Source organism: Melanostigma gelatinosum (assembly GCF_949748355.1).
Source record: "Melanostigma gelatinosum genome assembly, chromosome: 1".
Lineage (NCBI taxonomy): Eukaryota > Metazoa > Chordata > Actinopteri > Perciformes > Zoarcidae > Melanostigma > Melanostigma gelatinosum.
In genome coordinates this window covers 6,187,124-6,199,002 of record NC_136634.1, presented here as the reverse complement: position 1 = coordinate 6,199,002, position 11,879 = coordinate 6,187,124, and the positions used below count along the sequence as shown (strand labels likewise).

General features: G+C 40.8%; 1 protein-coding gene across 1 annotated transcript; it reads right to left on the bottom strand.

Moving 5' to 3' along the window:
- Positions 1-7,953: 7,953 nt before the first annotated feature.
- avpr1aa (arginine vasopressin receptor 1Aa) lies at positions 7,954-10,949 on the bottom strand. The gene is made up of 2 exons (XM_079266291.1): positions 9,950-10,949; positions 7,954-9,184 (listed from the first exon to the last, which is right to left on the bottom strand). Exons 1-2 carry the CDS (start codon positions 10,896-10,898, stop codon positions 8,901-8,903), a joined length of 1,233 nt encoding a protein of 410 aa, XP_079122417.1. The 5' UTR covers positions 10,899-10,949; the 3' UTR covers positions 7,954-8,900.
- Positions 10,950-11,879: the final 930 nt, after the last annotated feature.

Here is an 11,879-nt window from a genome sequence, read left to right as displayed (position 1 = left end):
TGGGCGAGGTGCGGCGCAGATGGGCGCTGTCATCGAACTGGCCTTTCCTTGTTCGGACCATAAAGGTCACAAAATGATGAGAAGATGATCTCTTTCTCAAAATAAGCAGATATTTCAGGTGGCATATGTCAGAGATATGCACGAATAAGCAGGATATTGCTTTGGTTTGACATTCACTCAGAAACGTGCTCCAGCATGGCATTCATGTCATCCTACAGAGTGATGTTACTGGTGTTTGAGATTACAGTCCAAGAGGTGTAAATCCCTGTTCGGCTTCTTGACTGTTATAGCAGCCTACTCCAATACAATGAATTAAAAACAGAATCATTTGGGATTTGGGAGGGATACTCCTGCACAATAACACTGTCAGCATCAATCACAGTTAGGCCTGGAGCATACAAAATCACAGTATTTATTTAGCCATGTTTACAGCCCCCAGACAAGTAATGCATGATTACAGTCTTCTGATCTTCTGAAGCAGATTTCTGAGATACTATCAGTTTAAAATCAGGTTTTTAAGCAATTCTCAAAATTCAACAATGTTGAGTAGCCGAGGCCTATGTTTCTTTTTTGGATTGTTTTCTTTTAAGCACACTCAAATATTCATACCTTCATACAATCCTGTCCGTTTTTGTTCTGTGCTCTTGACACTAACTACATTGAGCAGCTTAGGCTGCTGCGTACCCGCCTGTCCTTTCTCATTCGTCTTCCCCGAATGTGCCGTCCAGCTTGAAGCAGGGTAAATAAAAGGAACAAAGTAAAACTGCAGGGCTTCAGAGCAAACTTGAGATGCTGTCATTTGTATTATTATTATCAAGGGTGACCTGTGGTGAGCGTTAGACCTGTGAGCACAGGGGATGTGACCCCTCCCCACCTCTAATACCGTTTACAAATCTATTGCTGACATTGTTTCTGTGTCACTGAAGCCATGCAAATATCCAGACAGACCACCAAAAATGTAATATTTAATATAAATGCAAGCTGTCCGGTTATAATGTCACGCTATTCAGCAGAGAGGGCCGGAGTGTTGCATAGTTTCTCTGCTCTTTGGCCATTAGTTGGCAGCACTCCATCAGTTCGTTGTATCTTCCCCCTGCGGTTCCTTATAAACCTCCCTCAGTCCAAGACAAACAATGAGTCTGTCCTCCTTTTGAGTGAATCTGTCTGCGTAGGAGAAAGTGGTCTATGTTCGTAATCTGTCTACCGAGCATCTGCTGCAGTTAGACAACTCAAAAAATCCCCATTTTATCCACATGGTCTCACGGGGAGCTTGCAGGCTACTGGCGTCTGGTGGTGACTTCATATTTACTGTACAGATATGAGAGTGGTGTCGAAGTTGTGGCGTGACCGTAGCCGTCTCATTTCCTCACACCGTAGCTTCAAACTGATAGACACTGTGACCTCAAGAAGACCTAGGAAGACTGTCACAAACTGGCACTGTTGGACTCATCTGGGAATTGATTCAAATGCTTTTAGTGCAAAAATGTTGCTATTTGGACAATCTGCTCCGATCAACAACCCTGGAGCCAAATGTTGCTTGAGTCTGTTGGCGGACAGACATCTGATCAGTGTTCACATATTTAGCATCATAATCACAAGCATAACTAATTAAAGACACTAATTATATCTCTTATGAGCTTTTTTTAAGGTGTTATGTGTGATTTCTAACATCCATTTCTGTGAGATTTACTGATTTGCTTTAAGTCTCAAGTGAAGCACCAGTTTAACCCGTTGCGTGGCCCCAGGGCAAAACATTGCTGTTAGGCCTCTACTGTCCCCCAACCCACCCAGCTCCTGCTTCAGTAATTCTATATAATATTAAAATAGGCCCTAATACTATACTTCACATGTGAAATGTCTGAAAACCATACACGCTTATACAGTATGGCAGTAGATCAAGCAATTTATAACCCACATTTATTCTACATGTGGATTTATTTATGTTATTATATTACATTTCACATGTGAAATATCTAAAAATCTAGCTACTTCTACAAAGCTGCTGCCTGATTAATATTCACCAACACAGATCATTTTCATACTTTCCAAGTGTACATGCCCAATAAAACTATGAGCTCATTCATGTTACAGAATGTCTCTCGTGACAATGAATGAACTCACAAGAAAAAAAAGAGTTGCCGAATTGGCAGACTGTATCCAATCGATAATTCATGAGTTTGAGCCATGCTGCTAGAGAGGCTAAACGCTACTAACATGAAACAAAAGAGTTGTTATATAAGACACCTCTGTAAAATTAAACCAAATCATTTCATGGTCACCTTTCCTTTAAGAGACACATTATGTAATAAATACCTGAAGAACCTGCTGAAAAACAACCCAAAAGTATCTCCGTGAACCGATGAAGGTTCAGAATATCACCTAAAGCCCTTTATATGTCTGTGAACATGATTCAACAAGACCAGAGGCTTCAGTCCCAGAGAGAGGAACAACTAATGTGAGAGAGTGAGTTGGACGCAGCAATCTGTCAGCAACTAAAGTTACGAGGAAGAACCTGAGGAGATTTGAAAACAATGGGAAGTACCTTGAAAATCAATTTTCATAGCTTGCAGCTTCCAAGGAGACAAGAGCATGAAATATATTTCTTTTTATTAACCCTGTCAACGCTCTGTGAGTAGTAGAAGGCCACTTAGAGATGTTGAAAATCAGCATTTAAGAACAAAAAAAGGTTTCAAGAATGACATGTGTGTGTGAGCATTACACAAACTGTGCAGCTCTCTTCTGTGCTTTAGTGTGTGTGTTTGTTTGCTGCAGCTGTGTAGTTTGTATTCTATGTACGTCTCTGTGTTGTTTGCCGTGATGGTGTTTTATTCTGCTGAAGATGTGCCACGCTATTTCATGTTGTAGCTTAATAATGCTTGTTGCTTGTTGTTGTCCAGTCTTTATTGCGGATTGTTTGTCTAGTTGTGTGCGTTTTGTCCTTTCTGGTTCTCGTGAGGCTACTCTGAGGAAGGCGCTTGTAGTTGATAATCAGTTGTATGCACAGGCTCCATTAGATCGGTGTGTAAATGTTGACATTCTAAATCACTTTGTTTTGTAGCCGAGACATGTTCTTTTCTTTAAAAGGTCTACCATATATCATCGTCATCATGGACATTTTATTCTTTACCCTCCCTCCATTTTCTCATCACTATGTTTTGTAAGCTCTGAGCTGCTGTTGGCCAATCGAGCCTTGAACCTGATGAATTCTACTCTCTGCACAAACACTGGGAGGTCACCAATCGTACGCGTAACAACAATGAAATTGCAGAAACACTGGAACAATGTTGTCATACTTTTTTTTGTTTGTTTCCTGTTTACCATGAAGGAAACTACAACAAAATAAGGTGGTGTATAAAATCATGTCGAATTTATTCATATTGAGTTTAAAGAGTTCCAAACATATGAGTGTAACTGAGTCGATTTGATCAGGTTTCGTGGGCAGCTTGTTGTATTCATTTCTTACCAGCAGACGTCACCAACGTGCTAAGAACATTTCAAGGGAAACCTCATCTGACCACTATTTTGTAAAAACTTGGCATGTTTTGGTGTGTGTGTGTGTGTGTATATATGTGTGTGTGTGTGTCTATGTTGCCTTAAGTCCATGTATTTATGATAATGCACGTTCCTACATGTATGTATTGTTTACATGTGCTGGCAATGTATCTAACACATCTACAATGTGTTTTTGTGTGATGCAGTAAGGGAATAACATTCTGTCGGTCACTCACCACCAACAGGGCTGCTGCTGGAGTTAAACTATAAATATGTGTGATTCATGGGTGTCAAAGGGTCCAGATTCTCTTTTCTCCTGAAGTTACATTTAGTTTCTGCCAGTGGGGGAAAAAGGATACATCTGTTGTTGTATGATGTGTTGTTATTGTAGAGCACTTTCACCAACCACGTCTCGTATCATTATGTATTACTGGAGAGGGACATTGCTTATCGAAAAGATGTAATGTGCGTCCTTTTATGACTTTGCTTTAGAAACTGGAATCCATTGAAGTCACAACACTGCCTGCCTCGTCCGAAACTATGGGGAATGTAGTGTGTTTTTGTATATTACATTATGAATGGTTCCAACAAACATAGCGAGCCATCATGAGACGGCACCAAACGAAAGAATATTACAACTGTGGGGAATCAGTTGAGCGTTGAATGGAAATGACTTGCAGTGAAAGCAGAACGACATGGTGGAAAACTTACAGTTCAGCATCAAACTGCGTTCACGATCCCTAAACAGCCACATGAGGGCATTGATTGGATAAATGAAACGATCTGCGTCAGGAACGTTGTTAGGAATTTATCTCAACTGGTGCCATGATATCGTTCAACGCTGCGTTCTCATCTCATACTCCCTGCGTTTCTATATTGATTTGTAGAATTCTAAAATTAATATATATTTGGGGGGAAAAATGACTTAATCTATATTCATGTATTTCATCGTTTTCTTTGGTTAGTCATCATTTTAGTACCTGTTCCACTTTGATCATTTCCGTGTCTTTATATGCCTGATTGGCCCACATCATCATAAGGACACAGTCAGCCCCTAACACGAGTAGAGATCAATGGAATAGAACTTTATAGTGCAGAGCTGGAACATTAAGGCCTATACTGTGTATTACCTTGTATAATGGAACTGAAAAAGAATATTAATTAAGTCAGAACCTCTTGAATTTCAATGAGCCTCTCCAATTAGGCACCAATATATTCATAAAAGACAATTCCACAAACGCAGACAGAATCATGTCCTTTTTAAAGGACATGATTCTGAAGGTCTATATTGTATCTGAGATCTATATTGTATCTGAGATGCAAACATGTACTCGTTGAAGTTGAAGAGTAGATCCCCAGAAGACGCGTGGCCACGAGACACGCGCATGACATCATGTGCTCATGGGTCACATTCTCTAGTGTTTTCGTAGCGCAAAGGGACACTAATTCATGTCTCAGGACTGGAAGTGGGTTTTTCCACTGCAAAATAATTATAATTGTAAAGTTGGTCGCACACACACTCGCTGATGGCAATTCTGTTCTTGTCAAATATTTCATCCTGAAATTATAGAAAAAAAACATGCTCATATAAAGACGATATGTACAGGCGTATATCGATACAAATATGAGCTGGAGGCTGAGGCCTCATTATCAAAAATGGTGTTGCTTCTGCTAAAAAGAAAAGTCCTCTTGTTGTGTACAGAGATCAGATCTGCATCCACGGCAATGGCCTGTTTTTCATAGCAGTCTAAGCGGTCTAAATCTCCCTGAGCTGGTGGCATGCAGCGAACACTATTTTATTGACATTTAATGAATCATTGCCCACCGAGCCAATTTCACCTGCTGTCGGTTTCCAGGCAACAACTCTCGCTTTGAAGGCATCCGCATACTATTCATGTTTTAGTGGTTGTGTGTCTGAGTCCCTTTTTATTTCCAATAATAAAGCTCGACATCTTTGTTTGAAATAGAAACATGCATACATTTAGAATAGAAACACATCTTTTCTATACAAGGTATGTTTTGCAACTGTTTTGGCATCAGAAGGACGTTATTGAGGATGTTTGTGTGTATGATGACATACGGAGGAGTAGATAAGATGCCCTGCAGCCTCCTGATCTTACCTCCCAGCCTTCTGGTTTGATGTACACAGAGCAAGTGTCCTATGGCACATCAAAGCACACGTTTGATTAACAAGGTGTCGATGTAACCTTTCCACCTCTTTGAGGAAGGATGTCTAAAAGGCTGCATATTCCGCCAGCTTTGTGAAGCCTTCATGCTGAGCCAGGAAACTGAAATTGATGGTAAAAAGTGGGAAGACTTCCTTTCAGAACAGTTGTGTCCGTACCAAACTGCTTCATTTTGATCTCACTCTTTAAATCCTCTGTGCAGTGGACATATTTAGAGACTTCAGAGACTCTAAACCTGACTCATAAAAAGTACTTTTATACTCCTTTTTTTTTTTTTTTTAGCAGGAAATGCATTTTGAAAGAAACATACACTGTGCAAGTTAACATTTTAACTAGAGTAAGAATATGTATGAATGTTGAATCGATTTTTGGTGTGAAGGTTCATTGTCGACCTGGCATAGTAGTTTGACAAACTCATTTTATTCAACGTCCATCATTTACAATAGTAAGGTGCTATTTGTCTTCCCAGTTTTCAGCTACACTATTTGTGTTTTTGTGTTGCAGATCACAGGGGAAGCTTCTTGTTAAATGATATGTATCTATTTGTATCTCACTTTAATTCATAAATAATGATGTTAGCCATAGTTGCATAAGCAAAGAAGAACAGTACAGTTTCATCTGATCAGAGTGCTGAAAGAACTTCCTGTATCGAAGACGTGATCATGTCTCATCCACCAATCACCGAGAAAACAGCTCGCAAGGACACCACTGATCAACATGAATCGAATTCATCCCAAAAGGGTCAAAGAAAGTCCAGGGTGTCAAGTGGACTTCTTCTCTGTGAGGGTAGACTTGGTGGAAGCCGTTTACTCACTGAGAAAGGAAGCGTGGATCTTGTTGGCATTGGTCACCCACACACAATGTGCAATCTGAATGTTTTTCTAGTCTAAAGAACACACAGGAGAGCGTGCCATTAAGCAATCTTTCATCCCACTCTGTGGGGTAGAGGTACTTTCTTGTTGTTCTTCAGCTAAACCAATTGGGAGGTGATGGGGTTTGCAAGTAAGAAGCTTGAAGTGGTGTTTCATTCCTGAGAGACTATCGAGTGAAGGTGATGGAGTGATTCTTCAGAGGTGTGCGATTGGGAACAAAGACCTCCATGTGCATGAGCAGCTTATATCTTCTGCTTCTTTGTTCCACCTCTCACTTCCCATCATCATCGTATTTTTTTCCAGGTCTCCCTCATCCTAAAGAAAGCAATGTTGAAGCTGTTGTCCATTACAGAAACGTATTAAACGCAAGGATTTAATGTGCAGAAAATTCTGTTTTGAACTGGTACAAAGAGCTTCTTTTATGGCAAAGCTACTTGTTTTATGAGCCTTTTTTACAATTCCATTGGTCCGTCTTCCGGCTCCCTAACTTGGAGTCAAACTCTCTACAGGAACTCAATCGCTGCCTCCTGAAGTATTTGCTCAGTCTAGACTCTGACTGATGATCATAGCCCAGCTCATGTGAGCAAGGCCAGCCTTTCAGAGGCCTGCTACGTAATGATTGGCATGTCTAATAAGAGGCAGAGTGCTAGACTGGGAATTTGAGATACGTCCAACAGAGCCACAGCGATACTCCCTCCCTTAAGTGGACATCGTAGCTGGAATAATCCCAGGATTGCTTGTTTTGTTTAATTTACTAAATTAGACTATTGTAACATAATTAGATAAAATCATGTCTGACTCCTAATGTAGTCTAAGAGGCGTCGGATGACCCAAACTACATCAAATATTTTCTCACTAAAGTGGTGTGAAGCCATGCAGATTGGGTTTTATTTGCCATTGTTTTGAGATATCCGTCTTTCTTTGTTTTAAAGTCACAGTACATTTCAATGCAAAAGCTTTACAAGCTCTTGCATTATCTGTTTGTTTGTTCTAAGTTCTGCGGGGGTGGACAGCTTGTTGACGAAAAGCCTTCGATTAACGGGACTTCTCTTTCACATCACTTTTAATTTGAACGTCCGAATAACACAATCACAGAGCTTGGAAGGTTATTATTGCTTAGATTGGCTGCAGATATTCAAAATTGCTCAATTTTCAGCAAAAATACCAGCAGAGATGTCTCTGGTTGTGTAGCAATTGAATGAAGCCAAAACAAAGCGAGTGAACTCTGCTGTTTGTGAGAAAACCAGAGACGGCGCCAGTGTGGTATTCAGTGCATCAACATGTATATTTCAACACATATTAAATTATTTTCATTAGTCATTACAGACAAATATAATTCATGTTGAACAGATTTACATTACATAGCTTTTACATTATTCATATTTACAGATATTTAAGTGCCTGTTATGTACAAATATATTTTACAGTCAGATATAGAAATGTCTTGACACATCATAACGCGCATGTTCTCGAGGTAGTCTGACGAGCATGTTGGTGCTGCACATCGCATGTGCAGAAGATAGTTTTTGTCTGGAGTGCAGATGAAGGCAAAAAACACTAAAGGACTCCCAGCTGCAACATGAAATAATTAGAAAAATGTGGACGCATGCAACAAGCTGAATAATAGATGTAATCTAAACCCTACACACATTATTTTTCTTTGCGATAGGTCAAACGAAGGTTTTGTTTTTTTAATAAGCCACTAAAATGTAATTCTGAGAAAAACGACACAAAGGATGAGCTGACTGCCTCTGTTACTTGGAGACGTGCGGTCTGGAAGAGTCCTTTTCACCACAACACACCTCCTCGCTGCTACGTACGGCTTTATCTTTGGGAACACTCAACAGAAAGGCTGTTTGACGGCACAGCAGGGAAACATAACCACCAGTAAAAGCATCAGTATTCCTGGAAAAGAGTTCTCTCAAAAATAAAATAAATGAGTCTGGACTGTATTAGTGCTGTTGAATTTAACATAATAATGTCAAATAGCTGTCAGCACCTATGCTTTCTTAAACAACAGTGGTGATATACGTACTTAATGAATCTGAAGCAAAGATTTGCAATTTCATTTCTTCTCCTTTTCTAACATTGTCGCTAAAAGAACATATTTGCACACAGAATCCATCAAGAAGCCTCAAGTAACGTGTCCATATTCTCACTCGACACCATATTTCATCACTCTGTTTCTTGATTTCCGTGCAACAAGAAAAGAGCTTGATTTGGGTTACAGTTTGGGAGACATTTCAGTCACCGTCAGTCATGCCCAAAGTTAAGATGAATTGATACTGTGTGCCGAGATGCCACTCTCTGACAGGTTTTCATTCCCCACCCCGTAGACAGAGTTGCCTGTTCACTCCGCTTGAATGGAGGACTTAGGAGAATTGTCCACGTCCCTCCAGTTGCTTGAACTGCCCGTAGGGCTCCGACTGGTCATCTTAGTCAGCAATGTTGTTCTGCGGAGACTGCTGTCGGAGTCCTCCTTCTTGAAGTCGGTGCTCATTTTGTAGCAGCAGGAGAAGCAGTGCACAAAATCCTGGAGGAGGTGACCGCTGAAGATCATGTATATCCACGGGTTACAGCAGCTGTTGAGACTGGCAAGGAGCGCAGACAGAGTCACTGCTGTGTTCTCAGAATCTAGAGAACAGAGAGAGGAAGGAGGAAAGGGGGATAATTCATCTGCAGAACATCTGGTGCAGAAATGCAAAACTTATTTTTTTTTCCTAGAAATCCACAAAATGTTCAAAAACTTAGTGTCTGATGACAATTTAATTAATTTCAAGACTTTTTAGATTGACTTTTTAGATTTCAAGACTTTTTAGATTCAATATAGTGAAGTTATCTGTCAAAAGAACCAAGCAAGAGTAATTATCGCCCAATTACAGTTTGGTTTAAAGATAACAATATGTATCTGACAGAATAAACATTGTATGAGGTGAAGGGTAGTAACTGAAATTCGGAAAACAAAGAAAAACTTAAGGTATATCAGGGAACTCTAAATGTCTTCTTTAGAAAAGCTTCTCCCCATAATTCACTTTTAAAAGGAGCGTTTCTGCAGTAGTTTTAACTCTGAAGTCTCTCAGTGATGTATTCGGTTATTTCATGTAATTGAAGAGGCTTGTGAACAATAGATCCGTTTAAACATTCTTCTTTCTGTGTTTATTTATTCTTACTCTATATACGCATTGTGTTGGTTTTGCATTACAAATAAATCTCTGCGTAAAGGCTGTGCGCACGTGTTTGCGCAAGGTGAATGTTTTTTTCTTCTTTATTTTGTGGCCGGTGACAAAGGTCTTTCTCTTGGCAACTGTATTTTGGCAGTATATCACATCATTCCTGAAGCTGTAAGAGTTTTAAATGCAGTACTAATTCATGCACTTGTTTTATTTCTTCGGCACTCACCAGCATACTGGAAGTTTTCATCCCACACAGACCACATCTGCACTGTGAAAAACGGCGCCCAGCAAATGATGTATGCCAAAACTATCACCAAGGTCATTTTAACGGTCCTCAGTTTGGCTCTTGATATATTTGTAATGCTGCTGACGGAATTCTTCCCAATTAACCCGTTCTGTCTCGCAGCGCCAGCCGTCGGTTTTCTTGTCTTGTACTTGACATTTTTCCATATGCTGTGGCAGATGAACCCGTAGCACAGCATGAGAATTACCACGGGCACGAGGAAGATGCCCACAGTTATCCAGGTGATGTACGCCTTGGCGCCCCATGGCTCGATGAAGTGCGCCCAGCAGTCGGTAACGTTCGAGCCGTTCTTGATCTCGCTCAGGGAGAAGATAAAGAACTGCGGAGTGCTCAGCAACAGGCTGCACATCCACGTGGAGATGATCATGATGTAGGAGCGCTGCGTTGGCTGCTGGAGGGTCTTCAGTGGGTGGCAGATGGCAATGTAGCGGTCCAGGGTCATCATCATCATCATGTAGGTGGATGCAAACATCCCCATCACCTGGAGGTGCTTGACTATCCTGCAGAGAAAGTCCGGGCCGTAGAAGCGGAAGGTGATCTTCCAGCAGAGCTGCGGCAGCACCTGGAAGAAGGCGACCACCAGGTCAGCCAGGCTGAGGTGTTTGATGAAAAGGTGCATCCGCGACATCTTCTTCTTGGTGTTGTACATTGCCAGCAGGACGCTCACGTTCCCGATCACGGCAACCACGAAGGTGATGGTCAGGACCAGTATCTCGATTTGAGCCACCTCCTCGTTTCGCGCAAACGGATCGGATCCGTTTGCGTGGACGGTGTTGTTTCCAGGTGCCTCCATCGTTTGCTCATTCGGGGGACTGAAAACCAGAGACTGGTTCCCTTCGCTCGGGAGCAACGTGTAGTCAGGAGTGTGCATGGCACTGCCCCTCTGTGCGCCCTAGCAGATTTAGTGCCAGAGGGGCTGCGAGGTGCCTCTGCTATCCGTATATGGCGCTACCTGACGCTCACAGCGAGGAACCCGTGGCTTTCTGACTGTTGCCGGGGCTTTTTAAACTCTAATCGAATTTCAGACCGCTTGTGCGTAAAGAGGATACACTGCAGAAAACAAAACGGCTAAAAAAGTGTGCATCTTTGGTGTAGTGCCAAGTCCTGGAACACCTTGGATAATGACAAGACAAAAACATTTTAGATTGGGTAATATAATCTGACTTTCATGTTTCCATTGCAAATGTTTTAGTTTGAAGACGCATTATCATACAATTGCATTGAAATTGACACTAGAACCCCAAATCAAATAGGTGAAGACAAGAACAAATATTTAGTAATATAACTAAAAATATAGTAATAATAATGCAAGTAATAAGTACAGTTTTTTTCTTCTTGCTTGGGGAAATTTGTAGACTTCATTATGATGGCTAAGTATTTTTTGCAGTGCACAGCCAAGCCCCAATAAAACCTCCATAACACCTCAGGTCCTCTCACTCACGTGGACCATGTGTTTAGAAAGTAGTTGTTGGTTTGCATTAAAGTCAGCAAATATTAACACATTACTAATGCAGCTCTATAACTGTGATGCTGCATTTACTGCAATAGGAATGTATTGACCAACACACTGGAAGGTTGTTTGCGGTCCTCCCTTTAAAAAGTTGAGTTTCGGTCATTTTGTCTCAATACCAAGCTCACTTTGAGCAGAAATCTCATGGGTGTCATCAGAATTTTCAATTTTCATCTCTAAATAAATTAAATTAAATCTTTTTAAAAATGTTTTTATTATATTTAACATCTTTTCCTAATCTAATGCGGCGACAGCTATTTCAATGTGTTGCAGGCATTTTCACATTGGTGTTGTTTGGGGTCCCCAGGCTATTTTAGCTGAAACAAACGTGAACATTTTACA